Source organism: Phyllostomus hastatus, unplaced genomic scaffold (genome assembly GCF_019186645.2).
Source record: "Phyllostomus hastatus isolate PE091 unplaced genomic scaffold, TTU_PhHast_1.1 phas_contig_210, whole genome shotgun sequence".
NCBI classification, from domain to species: domain Eukaryota; kingdom Metazoa; phylum Chordata; class Mammalia; order Chiroptera; family Phyllostomidae; genus Phyllostomus; species Phyllostomus hastatus.
In genome coordinates, this window is record NW_025333737.1 from 34,278,734 (window position 1) to 34,303,085 (window position 24,352).

Sequence of the window (24,352 nt, forward strand, 5' to 3'; positions counted from 1 at the left end):
CAGAGGCGAGGGCTTGAGAATAAAGATGACTTTGCGATGAGTCTCCACCTGAGGGGGGCCGGGTCCTCCTGCTTAGAAGCTCCTCTTACTTCTGCCGCCCTGGGCCATGCTGGTGGGGTGTATACACCTGGAGGGGCAGAAAAGAAAGAAAAAAGTAGCCGTAGTGCCATTGACCAGGGGCCTCCGGTGGCTGACCAGGACAGAGTAGATTCAGGGTCTGAAACGCAAGTCCCTGACTCCCGTTTTCTACGCAATGGCACACCTTTGACCTTACCTGGTGCTTCTTGAAGCCACTTGCAAACCAGCCTCCGTGCACAGCCTCGGAGCGGCCTGGGCGGGAGAGCGGGACAAAACCCCAGGACCCCCTGCAGGCGTTTTTGGTTTCTACCAAGCTTCCCTCGCTCTACCCCCTCAAGGAGCCCAAGGCCACTGGGGGCCTTCTGCGTTGCCTATTAATAGCAGTAACACGCAAGCTCCCGGGCAGCTGGGGAAGCCAGTCCCCGGAGGCAGGCCGGCACCATGCTCTGCCTCTGGCTGTGTGCCAGGCTGTCTGAGAGGCCCCCCTGGGGGACAGCTCGCGCTCACCCCGTTCCTTCCATGGGACGTGAACCTCACTGGCTCCCCTCGCCCAGTCTTTGTGGGCGGGGGCGGGGGGCGGGGGGCGTTTGGCGCCACTTAGTGGGGGCAGGAGAAGACAACGAAGATGGACCATCAGAGGCAGAGCAGCGGCTCCGCCTTCCCCAGGAACCCAGGACCCTGAGGGGGCAGGAACCCGTGGCTGCAGGTGGTTGGGCAGTAGCATGCACAGCTGGGACCAGAACCCTGTGTTCCGGGGCCCCCTGAGGCCAGACACCTTCCCGCTGTGCTCCCTGGTTGTGTCAACGCTGTTATTCTCACCGACAGTGGAGCCGGCTGCGTCTGGCCTACGCTGCCTTGCCCAGTCAGTGTGGGGGCGCTTCCGGCAGGCGGGGAGCAGGGGGGCACACAGACCCGCCCCCCTGACCTAGATTCCGGGCTTTCCCACAGGGCCTTGTTTGCCAGGAGGGTACACTGAGGCGGGCCGTCACGTGACACGTCCGTAGCTAGTAATCCAGGCGCTCCAAGCCACCACTTGGGTGGGCAGCCTGGCTGGGGTGCAACTGTTTACCCCGTGTCATTGGAGACGGAGACTAGACACCAGCCGCGGCCAAGATGCCTGCAGCGCCCATGGAAACGAGGCAGTCAGCCGCCACTCTGGAGACGCCAGGAGACGACAGACAGACAGGCAGGCAGATAGGCGGGCAGGCAGGCAGCGGAGGCGCTAGGGGCCCGGGAGCGCCGGCGTCCAGCGAGCCGCGCGGCCGCAGGGCGCCCCCTGGAGGGCAGTGGGAGCAGGGCCCGGGCCGCGAGCGAAGGGGCGCGGGGAGGCGCCGGGGGCCACTAAACCGACGCGGCGTCGCCGGGCGGACGGACGCAGGGCCGCGCCCAGGGCCGGAGGGACGCACAGGCGGGCTCTCACCGGGAAAGCGGCTCAGGCTCCAGCGCCTCCCGGGCGGAGGCTGCCCGCTCTTGGCCGAGGCGCGGGAGGGGCGGGGGCGCCGTCGAGGCCCTCCCCTCGCCCCGCCTCCCGGTCGGAGCCCTTGGCCGCGGGCGCGTCGTTGGTTTCGGGTTGTCAGGCAGCAGAGGGCCGCACAGGCGAGGCTGCGGGGGACCCGGTGACGGTGGGGGTGCGGCTCGGCCCTGCCCGCTCTCGCGGCCTGAGCCCCTCCATCCCCGCAAGCATGAAGGACAGCGGGGACTCCAAGGACCAGCAACTCATGGTGAGACACCCTCAACCTCCACCCGCACCCCACCTGCGGCCCAGACTCTCAGCTCCCCCCTCCCAACAGGGCAGCCCTTTCCCCTCACCCCCACTGAAAGCGCACTCAGGATCGGGGAACGGGACTCCAGAGCAATTCGCCCCCAAGCCCTGGAGGTCAGGAAGGAAGGCACCCTAGCCATCCTGCTGAGGCCTGAGAAGCCGGCGGGCTCCAACTTCCCATGGGGGACCCCCATCCCCAAAGGCTGTGCATGATGGGTCTCTGGGCAAGACTGCTCTCTGGTCCAGAAACACCAGGGCAGGCTTGACGGACCTGCCCAGAGGAGGTAGATGGGAGTTTTCTGGTGAGCCCAGGGTCCCCCTACCCTAAGGGAGTCAGGAGGTGAAGGGGCCCCGGGGAGCACAGGCAGGCAGACCGGAGGCTCCAGGTGCCGAGGGAGGCGGCTGGCGTTGGGGGGGGGCTGGGAGTGGCTGGGTATTGGGTTGCAATACAGATGCGGTCCGAGTCCAGACTTTAAATATTTCAGAGAAGCGCTGGAAGGGTCTGAAGTGGCCTCCCAGAGCCCTGCGGTCTGGGGCCGGTGAAGGGGTGTCAGTGGGGGATGGGGAGGGGGTTACATAGAGACTAAAGACAGATTCCCGATTATCACTGGCACCCCGGTCAGCGTGATGAGAGGGGAGTCTCAGAGCCCCACGGCCACGGCCCCCTCCCTAACCGCTGAGCTGCAGGAACGCGCCTTTGTCTCCAGCAGGCGGGCGGTGGTGTGGCTGGAGGATAATGCTGGCCCCAGCCCAGACGCCCAGCCTCTCTGTAGGGTGGAGCTCGCTGCTCCAAAGAGCAAGCCCCAGGCTCGGGAACACCCTCTGCGCCTGTTTGGAAAGCCATTTCTTTGCAAACAGCGTGATTGGCATGTGTGGTGTGCCCCCACCCCCACCCCTGCCCCCTGCCGCAAGGAGGGAGGGTCGCCCCCCCCAACCTGTGGAGTTTGGCTGAGGAGTCTGGTCCAGGTGATCTGACAGGCCCCCCTGGCAGGCTCTCTGAGGGTGAAGTTACACCCACACATGCAGCAGGTGCTCCCCCCTCCGTCAGCAGACGCACACACGCCCCCATTCTTTTCGGGGGGGGGGGGCGGCTCGTGCAGAGTGAAGACCCACCAACTGTCAGTGGCTGGAGAACAGAGCTGTCCTCGGGCAGGAATACAGCCACAGGTTTAGGATGCGGAGGGGAAGTTCTCCGGGCCCCCAGCCCCATCCTGCGCTGCCCGGGGCTCTGCCTCTGGTTGCAGTTCCTCATTCACGATGCAGACGGGCTGCTCCAGCGCCAAGGGCTCCAAGTTCAAAGCCCCAGGGAGCTGCAGTTGCTTAATTTGCACACATAACCGCTGCAGCCTAGAGGAGCAGACAGCTCTCTCCCATGGGGATCGCCCTGAGCCACGGGCTCCTGGGGAAATTCATAGACTCAGACAGAGCCCACGGTGTCTGGACCTCCTGCCCTTGACCCCGGGGATTGCCCTGACCTGCTGAGTTCTCCTTACAACGAAGGAGACCTGGCATGGCTGGACAGAGGAGACCCCAGGGGGCTTGCCCATGGGGAGTCCTGGGGTCCTCTCATCCTTGTCTCCGTGGCCTGGCACAGCCCGCTTCGTCCAATCTCACTGGTCTGGCCTTCCCTTGCAGGTGGCGCTCCGGGTCCGGCCCATCAGCGTGGCAGAACTGGAGGAAGGAGCCACCCTCATTGCCCATAAAGTGGATGAGCAGGTATGCGGGGCTGTGGCTGGGAGCCGCTGCCTGTTCATGCCCCTTGGGGGAAGGTACCTGCTCACCAGGTAGGGAAGGGACAGGAAAGGCTGCTCTGGCTTACAGCACCATCCTTCCTCTGCCCACTGAACTCGGCTAACACTGAATTGGCAACGTGGTCAAGGAAACCAGGGTTCTTCTTCCAGGAATCCTTCCGAGATTGATTGAAGGAGAGCGGAAATCTTCCCAGCCCTGGGTGGGCCCTGACCCCCAGTCCAGCCCTAAAAACTTCACACACTCTCCATGTGCCCATGACCTGACTTTCCCACCTTTACATGTGTACCACCCATGAACACGTGTGTATGTGGTCTAGAGCCACAGCCCACCTCCGGGGTACTCGTGATTTGCAAAGTCCGGGGATGCCTTCTTGTTTTCTCGATCCTCATGTCACCGTGACGAGGTGAGCAGGGCGGGTCCCTCCTCTGTTTACCCGGGAGGCAATAAATATTTGTCAAGCGCCCACAACACGCTGGGAAGCCCTGGCAAACGGAAGAGACCCTGCCCTCCCTTCCTGACCTTAGAGTCCGGCATGGACAGACGAGACGTCAGTCACAGCACCGAGTCGCAAACAGGCGTGGCTATGCGGCCAGCACGCCTGCAGAGACGTGCGTAGTGCCGCGGTGGTCCGAGGGGATGTGACCTCGTCCCGAAGGTCGGGCAGAAGCAGTGCTCAAGCTGGGACAGGAGGGATGAGAATGGGGCAATCGGGGCTGTGCTGAGAAGGGGACGCTTCCCCCGGAGGGACTGGCACGTGCAAAGGCCCAGTGGAGAGAGGGGTGGTGATGCGCTTGAGTGGCTGAGAGAGCACCTCAAGCAGGAGAGGGATGCAGAGAAAGGGCTGGAGGCGTGGGCAGGGCCACGCTGCTCTCTCTGGACATGGCGGCCCGGGCGTTTGCTTGGGTGGCAGTTGAGGACTGTGGTGTGGGGTGGGAACGGACACAGGGGTGGGGGCACCGGGGCAGGTCTGGTGCCCGGGCAGGAGCATCATGGGGGCGCATCCTGCGGGGTGCCCGAGAGTGGCCACGGGCCTCCGTGCAGCGAGCGGTGGTCGCACTGGCTCCTCCTGAGCGCCGGTGCTCCGCGAGGCGGCGGGATGTGCCGGCGGGTGGGCGCAGCGACACTGTGCCATGCAGAGAGAGAGGGGCACAGGTGAGCACCTGCTTGCCCTGGGTCTGGCAGGCGAGACTCGGGAAGCCCACGGGCCCCCCGAGGGGCAGGCGGCCACTCCAGCCTTCGGCCCCAAGGGTGGAGCTGCGGGCACAGCAGAGCTGGGAGGTAGCAGCCTCCCTCGGTCCCCTCCTTTGTCCCCTCTTTCAGAGAGTAGCCTCCCTCAAAGACCTCGGGGGGAAAGCAGGGCAGGACTGGGAAGATCCTGTCTAAACCGGTCAGGTCAGTGGGAGCGGGAGGAATGCGCAGGACAGGCCAGTGGGGTGGGCTCTGCCATTCGCCAGCTGTGCTGCGGCCTCTGGCGCGCCGCTCCCGAGACCCTCGGTGGCCTGTCCTTCATCACAGTAATCACGGAGCCCCCTCCAGAGGGTCTCTGTGGGCTAAGGGGTGCTCGGGCCGTCCCCAGCGCCTGGCACGCGGGGGGAGTCTGACAGAGGGGTGACCGCCCTCTGTCAGAGACTGAGCATGCCAGGGGCTGCTGAGCGGGGCCAGCGGGCAGAGCCAGAGACCACCGCAGGGGAAGCGTCCTGCCAGGCAAGGCCACTCCCTGTTTGTCAGCTCGTCCCCGAGGATACCAGGTCCCTGGGGTTGGGACAATGACGGCTCTCTCTCTCTCTGGGCTGCCCCTGGCTTCCGGCCGGAATGGGGGTGAGCGATACTGACCAATGCCGATGGAGACGCTCGGGCCGGGCCGGCCCACTGGTTGGGGGCCCCCACGCGGCAGACACTGGCTCCTTTCTGCCCCTGCCAGCGATCGGGCGCGCCGTGCCCTGAGCAGGCCCCGGGCTGGGCGGTCCCAGCAGGGCTGCTCCTTTGTCAGCGTGGGGAGGCTGCCGGCTGGGCAGGCCGGGCCGTCTGAGCAGCGTGGGCTCGGGGCCCCGGTGCTCCCGCCGGGGGCAGCCTGAGGCTCCCAGTCCCGAGCAGAGGGCAGGCCGTCCCCAGTGGCTCCATCAGTAAGGCCCTGGCAAGTGGGAGGGGGAGACCCAGGAGCCCAAGAAGGACACTGGACAGCTGGACAGCTGACTGCCCTTGCCTCCCACGCTGCCCAGTCCCCACCCTGAACCTCTGTCCCTCTGCAGGGACCAGCCCCCAGCTTGTCTGTGGCCTTGGCCGGGAGGGAGCCTTGGGGTGCCCGCTGGGGCAGCAGCCCCAGTGATGGGCCAGCAGGCCGGGTGCAGCTCTGTCCCTTCCCCCTGAGGCCCGGAGCCCGGTGGGTTGGCGGGGTGAGTGTGGGGGCATTTCCAGGACAACACGGCCAAGGAGTCAGTCTCTTCGCAGCAAAGGTGCAGCGGGGCCCGCACAGCCCTCCCGGCGCCCGGCCCCTCTAAGGACACCTCTGGTCGGGACGCAGACATAACCCCCCACCTGCTTGGCATTGTCTCCTGGCTGTGGCTGTCACGACCCAGGTGGCCCAGCCCCACGGAGGGGCTCTGGGCTCTGCCTCTCGCCCACTACTGCCCCTCTGTGAGGGGAGGGCTCCTTCGCCCCTGCCGGGGCTATCTGCACCGGGGGTGGGGACCTGCTGAGCGGTCACTATGGAGGGGCCAGCCCCTGGTGGTCGGCGGGGGGGTGGGTGCTGCCAGAGCCCCCTGAGTGGGGAGAGGTGGGCCAAGGACCCTGTCACCCTGTGGGTTAGGCCACCGTGAGGGGTCCTACCTAGAACGGCCCTCCTTAGAACCAGGCCTTGTTGGCCTGGGGACGGGAGAGACCGCAACAACTAGGCTGTGCGGAGGGGGACAGTCCCTCAGGCCGAGTGTCCTTCGGAGACAGGGGCCAGTGTGGCCTCATTCTAGGGAGGCTGGAGTCAGGGCTGGGTCTGTGAAGGGGTTCAGCTGCCTTGGCAGGCCTGAGGTCCTTGGGACAAGAATCACGGCAACGCCTCCTTCAGGCGTGTGTGGGTCAGCGCGCACCCCAGTCAGGCTGAATGGGTGTCAGTCTATTGCAAGGGCTGGACTGCGGGCGGTTCTGGGTCACAGAGGTCAGTGAGGCGGGGCCCACCACCTGCCTTCCTGGGGCCTGTGCCAAGTGAGCTCTGGGGCTGGGGTCCCCACATGGCCACCCCCCGAGTCTGTGCCCCCGGGAGTGCTGCAGGAACTCGGTCCCCTGGAAGCCTCAGGGGTGAGCCCTGGCCCTGACAACAGGCCATCGATGACCAGAAAGTGGGGGGCGGGCAGCCCGAGAGGTCGGGGGAGCGAGGACTCCCAGGGTGGAAGCAAAAACCCCCAGAACAGCCACCTTCTCCCTCCCTTGCTCCCCCACCAAGCCCCCAGCCAGCTGACCCTCCTCCCGGCCTTCCGACAGGATCTGAGCCACCCGACACCACGTACAGTCCGATTGATTATTAGCCGTCACCTGCTCAGGGCCCACCGGTCACCCCCTGTGCTCCTGTCTGAGGAGCCACGGGAGGGCCCCTGTGCACCCTGGGCGGGTCTCTGTCCCCTCGTCAGAGGACAGGATGGCACCCGCTCCGCCCGCCCAGGAGCCCTGAGAGGATCGCAGGCCGTGTATCCAGGGGAGCTGCGGCCGCACAGCTGGGAGGCTATTGTGAACGATAATTGGAGTATAAGGTGACAGATGCGGAGTGTCCGGGGACAGTGAGAGCTGGGGGCGGGGAGCCTGTCTCCTGCCTGGGCGGGTGCTCCCTCCGCACCCGCCGTCCGGATGCTTCAGGCTCCCGTCGCCCCCGGAGAACTAGGCCAGGCTGCGCGTGGCTGGGAGAGGACGGCCCGATCGTTCCCCTCCGGTCCCTGTCACCGCGGTCTCCCCAGCCCCCTCCCGGCCCCAGGCCACCTCTAACCTGCTTCCCATTCCTATCAACGCCCCCCCGCCCCCCCGGGCTGGGCATTCCCCGAGAACGGAAGCACACGGCGTGTGGTCTCGGGTCTGGCGTCTCTCACGGAGGATAGCGTGTTCGAGGTTTGTCCACTCTGGAGCTGGACACTATTCCTTTCTGTGGCTGGACACTATTCCACGCCACGGGGACCCCCTGTTTCGTTCTTCCTCTCGCCCGCGGAGGGGTGTTCGGGTCCTTTCCCGCTCGCCGGCTCCGGCGGCCGATGCTGCCAGGATGCACAGGTGCCTGTACTGAGCCTCTGGGCGGCCGAGGGGTGAGAGAGCCGGTTGCAAAGGTGGATTTGCTGGCCCACTTCTCCGGAGTCCGACTCAGTGAGTCTGGGCGGCGCCTGGGCGTCTGCATTTCTCAAGCTCCGAGGGGACCTCTGACAAAGGGGTCCATAGACCCAGGAGAGACGCAGCCCTGGACTCCAGGTCACGCCTCTTCTCGTGCTGGGCCTCGGGGTCCTCAGAGTCCTGCAGGCAGGTGGGGGACAGGCCAGGACACCTGCCAAGGGCAGCTCCGTCCGAAGCAGCCGGCAGGGCGTCGGCGGGCGGCTGTGTAAGCTCAACAGGCCCCTTTCCGATCTGTCCTGTTCGGCCTGGGGGCGGCTGGCGGGGCCAGGGGACGCCCTTCCTGGACCCAGGCCTCTCTCCTGAGCCCTCCCAGAGTGACCCACCTACAACCAGAAGCAGGGCCGGCGACAAACTCTCCTTCGCAAAGAAAAAGCAAACGAAACTCTGGGGACGGCCTCCTGGAGGCGCGGTCCTCCTGGAGTCAGGCTTTTGATCGGTTTCGTCTTGTTTCTCCGCCCTGACATGAAGGGGACGAAGTCTTCCCAGCTGGGGGCTTCCCATGACCGTCCTGTGGGGGGGCTTCGCGAGCAGCCTGCAGGCACTAGAAGGGTTTCCTCTCCCCGGGACCGAGTGGTCCCCCCGGCTCTCCAGCCTGGAGCAGCTCGAGGCTCAGGAGGCGGCGCGGCTTTCCCGGGGTGCGGCACTTGCCCCGCACCGGGGGCCCCTCTGCCCGTGGGCATCTGTGCGGCCAGGGTTGCAGGCACGAGGAGGAACAGTCGAGGTCAGAGGTGGTCAGCTGGGGTGACTTGGCTCCCCCAGGGACAGCCTGCAATGTCACAGCAGGGGGAGGTTGCGCCACTCGCACCCAGTGGGCAGATCCGGCTGCACGTCCCAGTGCACATCCAACACGGTTCCCGGCCTGATCCAGCCCGAAGCGTCAACGGTGCCGATACCCCGGGGTGGGCTCAGCCACTCGGGGGGCCAGAAAGAAGCCGGTTCGCACGGCCGAGCCGCCCAGAGCGCGGGCGGCCTCATGGGGGCCGGCGGGAAGGCATCCTGACCCGCCTTGTTCTGGGGGTTTCTCACCAAGGAGGTGCTGGGGCGGGACCCGCTGGGCCCCTCACGGGGACATGATTTACAGATCAGCCACCCTCGCCCCCTGCTTCCTCGCGGATCTCAGGTTTCTGGGCTCAGAGTCTAGGAGTGCAGAGAGGCCCCAGCCTGCAGTGAGTCCAGAGCAGGTCTGGGAGTGCAGGCAGTGGGGGCAGGGAGGGGTCACGCTGGGGCCTCTGCCAAGGTAGGCCTGGGACCGTGGGCTGGAGCCCCCCCCACCCCCACCCGGGTGAAGCTCTCCATCCACCTTCCTCATTCCTGGGCCCGCCCCTCTCTCTCTCCGCAGCACGGCGTGGGGGAGGAGGGAGTGGACACTCCTGTGTGTCCTGTATGATGGATGTCCCCTCCCTTGAAACCCCCTGAGGAAGGTGCCCGGCGTGCTGGGGCATGAAGACCGGGAAAGAGAAAGCCCACCACCCTCGGGCTGCGGGGGGGCCTGGCCCAGGGCCCTCCTGGGCGTGCGGCCAGCCGCACCCCCCTCCCTGCCGCAGGTGAGCCTGCCCTGGGAGGCCCGCCCGTTCACAAAGCGGCTGTCACCAGTGCCACAAACCGGGTGACTTAAACAATAGGGACCTGTTCCTTCAAGGTTCTGGGGGCCGGAAGTCCGAGGGGCCGGTCCCTTCTCCGGGCCGCGAGAAAGACCCTGGGCTGGCGGGCGTCTGTCTGCCTTCTCCCCGAGTCTCTTCCTGCCGCGTCCCCGTGCTTGCGGGGCGTCTGTGTCCAGACTTCCCCTTTGTGTAAGGACCCCAGTCATTGGATAGCCCTGGGCGACCACACTCGAACTTCACTGCGTCGGCCTGGACCCCGTTTCCAAATGAGGCCGCGTTCTGAGTGCTGGCGGTCAGCACTTCGACCCTGGGATGTGGGCGAGGATGCGAGTCAACCTCCTCCCGGGGCCAGTCACGGGGCCAGTCACGTGAGAGGTGGGTGGGTCGGGCGGCCTGCTGGTTGGGAGCCCAGCAGCTCCAGGTCCCAGCAGCTCCGTGCTCGCAGGGCGGCCCTGGGCGCGCTGCCCAACAGGGTCCTCCTTGCCGTCCAGCCCTCGCGGGAGCGCCCACTCCGAGTGGTCGGAGAGAACCAGAAAAGGCGCACAAAGCGCTCAGCGTGGTGCCAGCCTGCGCCAGTCTCCGCCACGGGCCACTCTGTTCGGCAAACGCCCCTCGGGCCTGGGCTGCGTGCCGGTCGGGGTGACATTTAGGGGTCTCAGGGGGTGCACAGGCTCCTCCCAGAGTGGGGGCGAGCACGTGCCCACAGGGGCCCAGACGCCTCGGCCCCATGGCCGTCCGGGGCCTGAGCTCTGCGGAGCCCCGTCTGTGAGGTCAGGGGAGAGAACGCTTCAGGTCGATCCCCCGAGTGGGGCTGGCGTCTCACGGGACCCCCCGAGATTCCGAGCTGAGCCCTGCTGCCCGCAGCCTGCCCCTCACATGGAGGCCTCGCGCTCACGCTTTTCTCTGGAAGGCCCTCCTCCCCTCACATCTCCCAAGCAACTCCTGCTCATCCTCGAAGCCTCAGTGCTGGCACCACCTCCTCCGGGAAGCCCTCCTCTGGGGGTAAAGCTGGACCAGGCGCCTCTCCTCTCCGCTCCCACTGCCTCCTGGGGCCCAGCATTTGCCGTGAAAATGATCTTCTTCCACTCGGCTGCCAGGGTCAGAGGCAGGAAGCTACACCTCTCTCTGCCCAGGGCCTTGCTGAATGCCTAGCCCCTAGAAGGGGCACTGAAAACGAGCTCCCCTGGCCCGACTCCTCGTGCCGCTCCCCACCGGTGGCCCAGCACCTTGCGGCCCGGCTCCAGCTCACCTGGCCACGGGCACAAGGGCCCCGTTGTGTGCCAGAGTGGACAGGCGAGGGGATGCTCTGGAGGGTGGGGCAAGGGGGGGGGCCCAGACAGCTGGAGCCCCAAACAGAGCCCTCTGTAAGAGGGACCACGGCCGTGCTGACAACGAGCCGATTCAGGAGCCTGGATATCAAAGGAACCAAACGCCCAGGCACCATGACCTTGGCAGCGCCGGGAGGTCGTTGGGAGGTGATCAGTGGGTTATGCACAGCAGTGAGCACCGCTCTCCCTCCCCTGCACCGGCGCCCCCCCACCCACCCAGGGTGCCCCCGAGGCCCTGCCTGGGTGCACACTGGCTGGCACCCGGAGGTGAGAACTGCCGCAGCCGGTCCCGCTGGGACCCCGTGTCACTGGGTCTGTCCTCACCTGGGCCTGTGCTCACCTGGGCCTGAAACGTGATCGGGGCCCCAGCTGCTCCTGCTGCTTCAGGGCCCCAGACGGGAACTGGAGCCTGGGAGAGGCTGGGTCTGGGGCAGCGGGGCTGAAGCCCCGAGGAGGTGGCTGGGGACAGGCGGGCACCCCGGGTGGCAGTGCAGACCCAGGCGACCTGTTCCCCCCAACCCTGACCTTGGGCAAGCTGCGAGGGGGCCTGAGTCAGGGGCCTCCTTCTCTCCCTGCACGAAGCCCCAGCCCAGCCCGTCCGGAGCCCTCCCCCCAACTGGCTAACCTGGAATCCCCTCTGATTAGACGAGGCTTCCGGGTGAGGCTCCTGGGGCCAGGCCTCTGGGGGCTGCCGCGCACGCCACCCCCCATGCCAGCCCCCTGGGGGTCTCGGGCCCATTCAGGTGCAGCCAGCCCAGGTGTGTCCCTACGGCAGGAGGCGAGTGGTGACAGAGGGGCTGATGCCAGGCCAAGCTTAGCATGCTGGGGACAGCTGGTGGCAGTCCCATGGCTGTGGCCCTCCCTGGCCGAGCCTCCTGTTTCCTGACCCCTGTCACGGAGCCACCAGGGGCTGTCTGCCCCACCCCTGGGTCTGCCCACTGGCCGGGGAGGGGGCTGTGAGGGGGTGAGGCCGGGCAGAGGCAGGGCAGGGCCCTAGGTGCCTCCCGGCTGCAGCGAGGTGGTGAAGGGTCCGCAGGCTGGGACCCCAGATGCCGGTTCCCGGTCCGGTCCTGCCCCTTGCTGGCGTGTGAGCTTGGATGGGTCCGCGCTCCTCCCCGGGAGACTGGGAGCCACAGTGGGCCTCACCGCCCGCCCGCGGGGGCGCTGGCTGAGTCCGTGTACGTGACGTGCTCAAAACAAGCCCCGGCACGAAGTAAATGCTCACTAAATGCCAGCCGTGGTCCTTCCTCCTCCTCTGGGGAGGCACTGCTGGAGGAAGGGCACCGGGGCACTCTCAGCCCCCTTGGCGCTTCCAGGGCCACGCGCCGGGGCGCTCGGGAGCGGACAGGGGCAGGGCTGGGCCCGGGGCTCAGGGGCCTGGGGCCGCCCCGCTCTGGGACCTCCTGCGGGGCCTGACCGTGGCCCCTGGCTCCAGCCCGTTCCGCCCCTTCCCCACATCCTGAGTGGTGAGCAGGGCGAGGTTGGTGTTGACGGTGTGGACCTGGGGCTCAGGGTGACTGCCCGCCGCCTCGGGGGGCCTTTGCAGATGGTGGTTCTCATGGACCCCATGGAGGACCCCGACGACATCCTGCGGGCGCACCGGTCCCGGGAGAAGTCCTACCTGTTCGACGTGGCCTTCGACTTCACTGCCACCCAGGTGAGAGGGGCTGGCCCTTTGCCCCGCCTGCGAGGGGGCCCCCAGGGGACCTGCCACCGTCCCTCAGCCTCCCTCCGCCGCTTGCTCTCTGGCCCCCACCTGGCTGTGCGTGTCCCCACGCCCGCGTGCCTCCTGCCTGGACACACCCGGGCTGGCACGGTGGCCCCAATGGGAGCAGGAGGGAGGCACGGGAAGCCCATCTGGTGCGGGGAAGGCACCTCAGGGAAGCCGACACCCTCCCAGGGACTTGCCCGTCTGTGGGGTGTCCCCCAGAGCAGATGTCATGCGTCCTCAAGGCCAGCCCGCCGTGGGGGGGGGGCGTCTCAGGTGTCCTGTGCTCCCTTTCCAGCTGCTGTCCCCCCATCGGGTGAAAGTGGAGACACCCATCCCCCACTCCCACCCCCACTCCTCTGGGGCCGGGGGACAGGCTCTGTCCACGCTGGGAGCAAAGGGAGTGGGTGCTCCGCCCTGCCCACGGCCCGGGGCCCTGATGGGTCCCCTCTTCCCTGCAGGAGATGGTGTACCAGGCCACCACCAAGAGCCTCATCAAAGGCGTCATCTCAGGCTACAACGCCACCGTCTTTGCCTACGGCCCCACAGGTGAGGAGCCCGGGCAGCGGGCAAAACTGCGCTTGCGGTCCCCTCGAGGGGCAAGCCCCCCGCCCTCCACCAGCCAGCCAGGGTGGGCCCGCTGGGGCAGGAATCAAGGGTGTGGCTGACCCGGGCCTCCTACCTGGGCCCTCAGGTCCCAGCCCCAGTGAACACGTCCTCCTCCCTGGTCCCCACCTGCTGCCACCTGGGGGTCCCAGCCTTGAGGACGCACCCAGGTGTGCCAGCAAACCCAGCCTGACAGGGCCGCACTCCTGGAACCCCCCCGCCCCCCGCTCACCCACCCCACCGTGCCCAGGCTGTGGGAAGACCTACACCATGCTGGGCACGGACCACGAGCCAGGCATCTACGTGCGGACCCTCAACGACCTCTTCCACGCCATCGAGGAGACCAGCAATGACATGGAATACGAGGTGTCGATGTCCTACCTGGAGGTGAGCCCTCCTGCCCCCGCCCGCCAGCGGAGACAAGGGGGCCGACCGGACAGGCTGGCCTCCTCCCTGGGCAGTGTCCCCAGCCGCTCATCACTGCCACTCCCCCCCCCCGCCCCCCGCACACTGTTGACCCCGCTCCACAAACATCTGAGGCTCAGAGGAGTCAGGCAGCCAGGGCAACCGCACCCCGTCAAGGGAGGGAGCCACGGTTCCAACTCAGGAGCCCTGCGCACCGTCCCGCACTCCCCCGCAGCCTTGCCGCCGAGCCCGCCCGGCCGCCCTCCCTCTCGGGGTCCATGTCCCTGAGCCGACCCCGCCCGGCCCGGCTGGCCGCCTCCTGGCACCCTGGGTACGTGGGGACAGGTGGGAACCACACATACACGGACATGCCGGAACCTGCCGGCCTTGCTGCCCAGCCGCAGCCCCCGGCGCCCACCCGTGGGAGCGCCACCGTCAGGCAGCGGTGGGGCAGCGGGGGTGGGCACCGCAGAAGCCAGAAGAGGGGAGAGAGCCAGCGGGCTGGACTCCCTCTGGCTGCTGGCCGCCCGGCTCCCCTGGCGCTGATAATCTCCTGGGCGACAGCTCAGGAAGGGCAGCGAGGCATTACTGCCCACAGCTGCCCGGAGACCAGCGGCCAGTGTGGCGTTGGCTTGGCCAGCAAGGCCCACCCGGTGGTGGGGTGGGGGGTCAGGTCAGGGAGATGTGGCTGAGGGTCACCTAGCAACAAGCAGGGTTGGTCATCGGGCAGGTCCTCAGCCTCTGCCCAGTGGCCTGCCCGCCCACCCGCAGAGGGAGCCCCCTTGGTCTCGATGGCTTCTCTCCGTCATTCTGGCCACTCGCTGTTTCCCTGTGGACGCCGAAGCCCCCCGCCCCCACCCCGCAATGAGGAAGGGGCCTGTGACCTCCTGTCCCCGGCTCCCTCGGGAGGGACGGGCAGCCTGTGCCTTGTCTGACCTCCTGCCCCGAGTCTCCCGTTAGCGCCTGTCACCCAGCTGTCCCGTCAGATCTACAATGAGATGATCCGGGACCTGCTGAACCCTGCCCTGGGGTACCTGGAGCTGAGGGAGGACTCCAAAGGGGTGATCCAGGTGGCCGGGATCACCGAGGTCTCCACCATCAATGCCAAAGAGGCGAGTCTTGTGCAGCCGGCCAGGGCAGTGGGGACGGACCCTGACCCCTGACCCCTGACCCCTGACCCCAGACCCCAGCAGGCAGGAGCCAGCTGAGGACTGGCCAGGCAGCCAGCCCCCTCGTGTGCACAGAGCCCCTGTCCCCCCCCCCGCCCGGGGCCCTCCACACAGAGAGGCCGGCCCACCACCACCACCTGGGCCGTTTCCCAGCCTGCGGTCCCCCAGAGCGGCCTCCCGCCCTCCCGCCCGCCCAGATCATGCAGCTGCTGATGAAGGGGAACCGGCAGAGGACGCAGGAGCCCACGGCCGCCAACCGGACGTCCTCCCGCTCCCACGCGGTGCTGCAGGTGTCGGTGCGCCAGCGCAGCCGGCTCAAGAACGTGCTGCAGGAGGTGCGGCTGGGCCGCCTGTTCATGATCGACCTGGCGGGCTCCGAGCGCGCGTCCCAGGTGAGGCCGGCCGGCCTCTGTGTGTGTGTGTGTGGGGGGGGGGGGGTGGCTTCGCAGGTGGGTCAGCTCCCCCAGGCCTGGGGCGGGTGGGTTTGGGGGGGAGGAGGGGATGGCGGGAGAGGCTGCGCCAGGGACGGGGCGGAGGGTGCTGCGGAGGAGCTGGAGGCGAGGGTGGGGGCGCACCCTGGGAGACAAAGAGGCAGGTGCTTCCAGCTCTCCAGGGACCTTCCTGTCCTCAGAGGCCTTCTCCTTCCCTGACCTTGGAGAACGTCCTTAGGGGGGGGAGGGGGTGGGACAAGGCCCCTCATCACTCGTGCATTTCAGAGCCCTGGGCCAGCGGGTGGGGTTTGGAACCTGGGATCCCTGGGGGGGGGGGGGGCTGCCAGTGGTGACAGCCGCGCCCTGCCACCTCCCAGACCCAGAACCGTGGGCAGCGCATGAAAGAGGGGGCACACATCAACCGCTCCCTGCTGGCCCTGGGCAACTGCATCAACGCGCTGAGCGACAGGAACAACAACAAGTACATCAACTACCGAGACAGCAAGCTCACGCGGCTCCTGAAGGTACCAGCCGGGGCCGGAGCCAGGCGCCGGGCTCCAAGCGGGGGCTGCCAGGCACCATGGGGGCTGCCAGACTCAGCGAATGAAAATACAGGAGGAGGCCCCACCACATCTGCACTTCAGATAAACAATGCAAGATTTATTTTTTTAGCATAAGTATGCCCCCCCCCACATTGCATTGTATTTTATCTGACGACTGTCACCAAAGATTGGGCAGTGGGCAGGAGGGAGGGACAGACGCCTGGCACCCCCCACGGCTGTGGGTCTGAGGGAGCCCAGGCCTACCTGGATTTGGGGTTTGGGGGGCAGGTGGCCTCGTGGCTCACAGAGCCCGCTGTCCAGGGCCCCCTCCTGGCTGCGCTCTGTGCCGAGTGCTTCACCCTCTAGCTCCTTGCGTGCTGCTGGCAGCTCTGTGGGTTAGGGGGCGAGTGCTTCCACTTGCAGGTGAGGAAACTGAGGCACGGAGAGGCTGAGTAGCCTTCCAGGGCTCACACTCCTGAGTGCTGGGGTGGGGAGGGTGCAAACCCAGGTCCGCAGGCCCTGATGTCCTTGCTGCAGCTCATTCCCCGCCCGCCCCCAGCCCGGGAGGTGGGGACAGTCACAACCCCAGTGCTGCTGTAAACGGGGAACAGTCTGAGTGACGTCCCGGGGGCCAGGGAGGGGGTGGCCACAGGCCAAGTCCCATCCTCACACGAGGTCCCCATTCCTCACTCCAGCCAAAACAGTGCCTTCAGCAGTCAGAAGAGGGGGGACCCGGGAGGCCAGAGGTGATGGGGGGGAGGAGGGGAGGGCCCCCTCTGGCTCCCCACCAGCCCCTGCTGTCTTCCCTCCTTCCTCTGTGTAGGGGTGGGGGGAAGACAGCCGGGACGCCCTGGGTGGGATCCTCGAAATAACCAGTGCGGAACTTTGGAGAAGACAGTGGGAGTGGGAAGTGGGGGGACAGGGGAGGGGGGAGGGGGTATCTGGACTGGGGGTCCCTGTGTTGCTCTGCATCAGGAGCTGTGTGTGAGTGTGTGTGTGTGTGTGTGTGTGTGTGTGTCAGAGAGAGAGAGAGAGAGAGAGAATGCACACCACGGGGACAACCCCAACAGCCAGGCAGGCGCAGTGTCAGGAGGCAGTTCCCGGCTGACCCCAGGCCCGCCCTCCGCCCCCCCAGGATTCCCTGGGGGGCAACAGCCGCACTGTGATGATCGCGCACATCAGCCCAGCGAGCAGCGCCTTCGAGGAGTCCCGGAACACGCTGACCTACGCCGGCCGGGCCAAGAACATCAAGACCAGGGTGAGGGCCCCGGCCTGTCCCCCTCCCCCGCCCACCGGGCTGGCCTTCCTGGGCCGAATCCACTCCTCCCCACTCTCTCCGGAACCAGCCACCGTTGCCCTGGCCTCACCCCCCCACCCCACCCTGGTCAAATGTCACCCCCACGCCCTCCTTTGCACCTCCGACACCTGCCACCTGCCGGGAAGCCTGGAGCTTGCAAGGGTCCCCTCCCTCTCGTCCAAGGCCTGTGCTCCCCAGCCCGGCCCCCTCCACCTCCGCCTTCTCTTCAGAGACTCACTCAGACGTCACATTCCGCCGAAGCACCTCGTCACATTAGTCGCACACCTGAGCCCTTGAGCACCGTCTCGCATGCTCCTCAAGGGGCGCAGGAGCGGCCACAGCCACACCGCACTGTGCGGCTCAGGGAGATGAGGCTGGGACTCCCCGCTGGGCGGAGATGGCGCTGAGACTGGCCCCGCTGGCCCCGCTGTCTGTCCGGGGGTCTGCCCGTGGAGGGGCACACTCTCACGACCCCTCAGCCTTCCGGCCACTGCTCCCTTCGGACCCTCGAGGAGCTTAGCTGGGGAGGGGCACGTCCTGGGAGCGTGGACAGCTCACAGTGTCATTAATCGCAGGGCAATGATGCCAACAGTCAGCAGGCTGGCGGGGTTCCCTGCGTCTCTGCGCAGGCTGTGAGCCCGACTCTGAAGGATGGGGAGAACCTTCCGGAAGGGAGCAGCGGCAAGGGTAGAGGCTCCAAACGCAGGAAGGAGATGGTGTCCGGTGGGGGCGGGGCGAGCAGGGGATTGTCCCTTCGCTCACGCAGAACGTTCAGGACAGAGCAGTGAGTCCAGGGGAAATCCGGACAGGCAGTGGCGGGACTTCCACGCCAGGTGAAGGACTTAGGGCATTTCCCCAGGCAGCAGGGAGCCGCTAAAGGGGCAGCAGGGAGCAGCGTTTTAGGAGCATGGCTCTACCGGAGGCGTGTCAGGTGACAGGTTGTGGGGTCACCCAGAAAGACTGGGGATGCGGTGTGGGGAGGGGAGAGAGAAGGGAAGACCCGGCAGGCGGACCCCGGCACCCGGGGTGACTGTGCCCGCCCCGCCCCGCCCCGCGCCCCCCGCAGGTGAAGCAGAACCTGCTCAGCGTGTCCTACCACATTGCCCAGTACACCAGCATCATCGCCGACCTGCGGGGCGAGATCCAGCGGCTCAAGTGCAAGATCGATGAGCAGGGAGGGCGGGGCCAGGCCCGGGGACGGCTGGAGCAGGGCGACCTTCGCCACATCCCAGGTGAGTGCGTGGGTCCGCGTGAGTGGGAGCCGTCTCCCGCAGCCCTCCCAGGCGGGCTCAGGTTGCTGGGGGGCGGGGGATCAGGCAGGGCGGGGCTCAAGTCCAAGGTCCGGCTGGGTCGCCTTGGGCTACTCACTCAGCTGCTCTGAGCCTTCAGCTGTACTGTGGAATTGTGACCGCTGAGGTTGGGTGGGATCGATCACGGGAGTGAGGGACAGGTGAGCATTTCGCTGCACTGGGCATCACCCCCAGGGCTGCAGTGCAGGGCGGGGAGGCCGTGCCAGCATCACCAGAAGGGGCGCCTTCCACATTCTTTCGTAGACTTGTTAGTGTGCAGTGATGGTTTTCCAGCTGACGGCAGTGAAGTGTCTAAGGGGCACCTTTTTTTTTATAATTTTTTAAAAAGATTTTATTTATTTTTAGAGAGGGAATGGAAGGAGAAAGAGAGAGAGAGAAACATCAATGTGCGGTTGCTGGGGGTCGTGGCCTGCAACCCGGGCATGTACCCTGACTGGGAATCGAACCTGCAACACTTTGGTTCACAGCCCGCGCTCAATCCACTGAGCTACACCAGCTAAGGAGGGGCACCTTTTTAAAGCTGACACGAGGGTGCCATGAGGGCCACTGAGAGTCCGGTTCATACAGAGGGGCTGGGGATCACCTTTGGGCCACAGCCCGAACACTCAAGGTCGCAGTGTCGTGTGGGAGGAGGTAGTCATCCAGGAGGTCTTTCTGGAGGAGGTGGCTAGACAAGTGGCTGGGGGAGAAAGGGAGGTGAGGGCCCCAAGCGGGCCCCTACTTTCTGGCCAGCAGATGCCTCCCTCTTTACCGAGCCCCCCCACACCCCATCTGACGGGCAGCCGAGGGCCAGCAGCACGGCGGGCCGGAGGAGCAGGCCGACATGGGGCAGCTGCGGACACAGCTCATCGGCGCCTTCCGGGAGCAGATGGACGTGCGCAGGCGCCTGCTGGAGCTGGAGCACCACGCCATGGAGGTCCAGATCGACAGCTCCCGCCACCTGCTCACCATCGCTGGGTAGGCACCCCCCCCCCACCCAGCTCGGGCGGGGCCCCGGTCCCACCGCACAGAGGGGCTGGGAGCCGTCTGCTCCCAGGGCCTCACTCCCACGTCTCCCCCGGGGGCGGGGCTGTGGCAGCTGGGAGCAGGAGAAGTCACGCAGGGCGCTCAAGTGGAGGGAGGAGCAGCGGAAGGAGTCGTACACCAAGGATGACAGCGAGAAGGACTCGGACACCGGGGACGACCAGCCGGACCTCCTCGAGCCCCCCGAGGTGGCCTCGGCCCGGGAGAGTATCGCCGCCTTGGTGGGCGAGCAGAAGGACCTGCGCAAGCAGAAGGTGCCCAGGGGTCGGGGCCCGGGGAGCAGGTTCGAGAGGCAGGAGCCCGAGGGGCCGGGGGCAGAGTTGGGGAGGAGAGACCTGGGAGCCCAGGCCGCACCTCCTGCGTGACGCGCTAAGTTCCTCAGTGACCTGTTTGTACCTCAAGCTCCTCATCTGTACAAGGAGAGGGGTTGTGGCCTCTCACATATCAAGGCCTCACACAAAAATGGTCGCCAGTGTGATAACCAGGGTTTGCTGGATCAGGGACCTTTGCCTTCTGTGCCGGAGCCTGCCTGACCAAACCAGGGGCCGTCAGGGCCCCCTGGGCCCGAGGGCATCGGATGGGCTGGGGTTGAGGGGCAGGCTGTGGTCAGAGCAGCCAAAGGTGGGCACAGAGGGGCCATGAGGGGGCGGCCCCTGGTTACAAGGCCCAAGATACAGCTTGGAGGGTGGGCTTGGGACTGGAGCTTCAGCTGGGAGCCTGGGAGTCCGGGGACAGGAGGGGCGCGGGTAGGAGCGCCCCCTGCCGGCTGCCTGGCGCTGACCCCCTGCCGCTCCCAGCTGGCGCTGGAGCAGCGCTGCCGCGAGCTGAGCGCGCGGGGCCGCCGCCTGGAGGAGACGCTGCCGGGACGCATCGGCTCCGAGGAGCAGCGCGAGGTGCTCAGCCTGCTGTGCCGCGTGCATGAGCTGGAGGTGGAGAACACCGAGATGCAGTCGCACGCGCTGCTCCGCGACGGCGCCCTCCGCCACCGCGGCGAGGCGGTGCGCCGCTTGGAGCAGCACCGCACCCTCTGCGACGAGATCATCCAGGGCCAGCGGCAGATCATCGACGGTAGGTCCCGCACTACGGAGCCGCCCAGGGGCCCTATAGACCACCTGCAGAGCCCGAAGGCGCGGCCTGAGCCCTGTCCCGCCTCCAGCAGACTACAACCTGGCTGTCCCCCAACACCTGGAGGAGCTTTATGACGTGTACCTGCGGGAGCTGGAGGAGGGCAGCCTGGAGCGGGCCACCATCATGGACCGGGTGGCCTCCAGGGCCCTGCAGGTGGGTGCCTGGGCATGCAGTAAGTGGTGGGGAGGGCAATGCCCCAGGTGACACTTGCAGGGAGCTGGGGGATCCAGGGGTCCAGGCTGCCTGACATCCCACCCCGGGCAGCCAACTCCCTTTCCTTCTTACCCCACCCAAAGCCCTGCCCAGCCTGAGTTCGCTATCGCGGGCATTCTCCTCTGGCACTTGTCTTCACTCAGGGTCAGAGGGTCAGGGTTGGCACCTGAGCTATCATGAGTGGTGGCCCCAAATGCCCTCGTGGGAGTCCAGGCCACCAGGTCCTGAGTGCCACTGGGGATGGAAACAGCCACAGCTCGCCCCTTGGGACCCGGAGCTCTGCCCTCTGGGACTCCCAGCCCACACCACGGCCCTGATGTCCCTGTGCACCTCTGCCACCCTGTGCTGCCCTCTGGTCCGGGGCCAGGTCTCCTGACTGTCCGCCCCGGCCCCCCTCCCCAGGACAGCTCCTTGCCCAAACTGACCCCGGCAGGGACCATGCTGACGCCGGAGTCGGACCTGGAGAGTGTGAAGACGCTGAGCTCCGGGGCCCAGCGCCTGCAGAACAGCACCCTCCCGCCCCTCAGCACGGAGAGGTGAGCCCAGGGCCCGTGGCCCCTGCCCTGCCAGCCCGGGCCACCACAGGGTGCCAGCCCCGACGAGGGCCTCCTGGGGAAGATGGAGCAGGAGCAGAAGGGAGGAGGTGGCACAGGCCTGGAGCCGGGGCTCCCGGGTTCTCTGTCCTCTGGCGTGGGGGTGGAACCTCTCGGGGACCCGCTGGGTCACCAGATGCCCACCCTCCTCTGCCAACCTCAGTGAAGCCAACCTCGCGTTCAAGGCCAGTCCCCGGGCGTGGCAAGCGAAAAGCTCCTGCGTGCCCACCCCACCACCCATCCAGATCAGCAGCCTGGTGACCCAGGAGGTGAGCACTGGGCCCCCGATGGCCCCGAGGGCCCCTCTGCCGAGGGCGGAGGCACAAGGGTGGACACCCGGCTGCCCCACCACGACCACCGCCACTGAGCCCCTGCTGTCTCTGCCGAGTGGGCGGGGGTCTCCACCGTGTCCACCGCCTTTTCCTTCCCAACCCCCTCGCCCCTCAGGTCCTCACCCAGGACAGCCTGCTCAGCCTGCACAGCCGGATCAACTCATCCCCGGACAGCAGCGAGCACCTGTCGGAGATCCCCTTGTCCCACACAGGTGTGCCCCTTGCCCGCCCCGTCAGCCTGAGCCTGGCGTCATCGAAGCCGCTCAGACCGCCCAGCGGACCACCCTCCCCGCCCTCTGAATGCACCCACGCATCGGGTGCTGGGAAGGAGGCACTGATGCCCAGAGGGCGTTAGCCATCGGGACGGGGAGTGAGGGCACAGTGGGAACCAGGGCGGGGGACAGACAGCACTCGGTGTTGGGCCCCCCCAACCCCCCCCCCGCCCCAGTAATAACTGTGACAGCAACTGAGGCGGATCGAAACCAACCACTTGGCCGTGGGCTAAGCCCGTTATCTCGGCTCCTGCCCGCAGTAGCCCTGTGCGGTTAGTGTCATCAGTTTACAGATGGAAGCGAGGCTCAGAAATGTGCCGCAGGTTTTTTAAATGTCGAGTGAGTGGGGTGCTGGCGCTGAAGCCCAGACATGCTGGCTCCCTCCCCGTCTCTGTCCGGGCTGCGGAGGGGTGTTGGGGGTTCAGGCGGGAGAGGATGGGGAGGTCTAGATCCCGGCCCTCTGTCCCGCTGCAGAGAGGACGGAGATCCTGAGCGGCACCAAGGGCATCGCCGTGAAGGCTGCCCGGAGGCGCTCCAGGGCCCTGGGAGCCGAGGGGTGCCACCCGCTGGCCGCTGCGGTGCAGCGCAGCAGCCTGTCCCTGCACTCGCTGAGTGAAGCTGACGACGCCCCGCCCCCCGGCCCTCTGGCCTGTAAGCGGCCCCCCAGCCCCACGCTGCAGCACGCTGCCAGTGAGGACAACCTGTCCAGCAGCACGGGCGAGGCCCCAACCCAGGTGGTCGGGCATCGTGGCGACGGCCCTGGGCCCTGGCTGCGTGGCCAGAAGAAAAGCCTGGGCAAGAAACGGGAGGAGTCGCTGGAAGCAAAGAGGAGGAAGCGGCGGTCCCGGTCTTTCGAGGTCACAGGACAAGGGGTGAGGCCGGGGAGGGGATGTTTGGGCCCCTTCCTTGTGTGTGTGGGGGGGGGGGGGCGAGGGCTGGGTTCCCCCCGGAGGCTGAGAGGCGCGTGCACCAGCCCTGCACCACCCTCCGCGCCTCTGCCACCTGGCTGCCAGTAGCTGGGGCACATCCCCATGCTGGCCAGGCCTCGTCACCCCACTGTCCTCCAACCAACACAGCTCGCCCGCCCCAAGGCACACCTCCTGGGGCCCCGTGCCCTGGAGAACATCTCGGACCACAGAATGCCGGTGTGCAGGCACCCAGCCCCTGGTATCCGGCACCTGGGAAAGGCCGTGCTGCCTTTGGCCAAAGTCAAAGTCCCTCCAAGCCAGAACACAGGTCAGCATCAGCAGGAGGGGGGTGAGGAAGAGGAGACCTCAGCTTGCCCAGGGAGGAGGTGTGCAGAGCTGTCTGCCTGTCTGGCCACCCCTGGCTGGAAGCAGGGTCCTTGCAGAATAGCATGGGACTGGCATTTTGGGGTTGTGCCCCCTAGGGAGTTCAAGACCACTGGGTGATCAGAGAGGGGAGGGGAGGCATTCCTAACCTCTGCGTCTGGCCCTTCCCCTGTCCCAGGCCCCGGAGTGTCCTCCCCCCTTGCTGTTCCGGCCAACCCAGCTGGTGTTTCCCGGCGAGCTACACGTGGGCCCCGCCTGCCCCACGGCACAAGCACCCATGGCAAAGACGGACACTTCCGGCGTAACTGAGGGGCCCTGCCTGGAGCCGACTCTCCTGTCTGCCCCCCCGACCCCCAAGACTGAGTGGGGCGTAGTGGGGAATGGAAACTAGGCAGATGGGGTGATCTGGAAGCAGGAGCTCGGGATCTCAGAAGGCCCGGGCTCCGGAGCCCCAGGAATTCTGAGGGGGCCCACCCAGCCCTTCCACGTGTGCGGTGCCACCGGGGAGCGGGGGGAGCCCAGCAGGCATGGCTGGGGGGACAGGGCTCCCCAGCCTCCCAGCCCTGGACAGAACCCTGTTGCCAAAACTCTGCACGGACCTGCAGCCAGTCTTGGCCTCGGAAATCGGAGAAGAGAGTTGTTACTGGGACAGGGCTCCTGGGCCCGCTGCTGGGGCAAGAACACCACCCCCCATGGTGGGGGCGGGGCCAGCGGGACTTTCTCACCCGGTGGGGGTGGGGCAGGGGGAATCCGGTTTCCTCACTTGGCAGCGGCTTCCTTTTTATCAGTAAAATCCCGTTTGGGTCTTGACTGTCGAGTTGGAAACTAGATCGTGTCTGGACCGGAGTGGCCCTGGCGGACTAAGATGAGTCCCAACCCCCTTGCCCCTCCTCCGCCCACACCCCGTCTCACTCTGGCTGGCAGCATAGCACCAACCCACAAACACGTGGGTGAAAGGGGTGTTTCTCTAAACCCTGAGGCCCCCACCCCAGGAAAGGGGGCTGGCAAGGCCCGTTCCTGCCCCGGCACACCTGTCCCGGGCTCCCCCCACCCCAGTGAAGCGCAGGCTCAGAGGTCGCCCAGCTAAGGCCCTCGGCCCCGGAGCCGCCCAGGGTTCCCAGCCCTGACCACTCCAATGCCCTGTTCCATGT

The 24,352-nt window shown here is 66.9% G+C and overlaps 1 protein-coding gene across 1 annotated transcript; it reads left to right on the plus strand.

The window, feature by feature from the left end:
- The first annotated feature begins 1,630 nt into the window (after positions 1 to 1,630).
- KIF19 (kinesin family member 19) lies at positions 1,631 to 23,964 on the plus strand. The gene is made up of 20 exons (XM_045835650.1): positions 1,631 to 1,799; positions 3,476 to 3,556; positions 12,427 to 12,537; positions 13,050 to 13,137; positions 13,445 to 13,581; positions 14,586 to 14,711; positions 14,966 to 15,160; positions 15,577 to 15,723; positions 16,877 to 16,999; positions 18,105 to 18,270; positions 19,131 to 19,305; positions 19,427 to 19,625; positions 20,169 to 20,439; positions 20,531 to 20,652; positions 21,115 to 21,248; positions 21,469 to 21,574; positions 21,753 to 21,849; positions 22,384 to 22,781; positions 22,986 to 23,145; positions 23,380 to 23,964. Exons 1-20 carry the CDS (start codon positions 1,761 to 1,763, stop codon positions 23,508 to 23,510), a joined length of 3,006 nt encoding a protein of 1,001 aa, XP_045691606.1. The 5' UTR covers positions 1,631 to 1,760; the 3' UTR covers positions 23,511 to 23,964.
- The last annotated feature ends 388 nt before the right edge of the window (positions 23,965 to 24,352 follow it).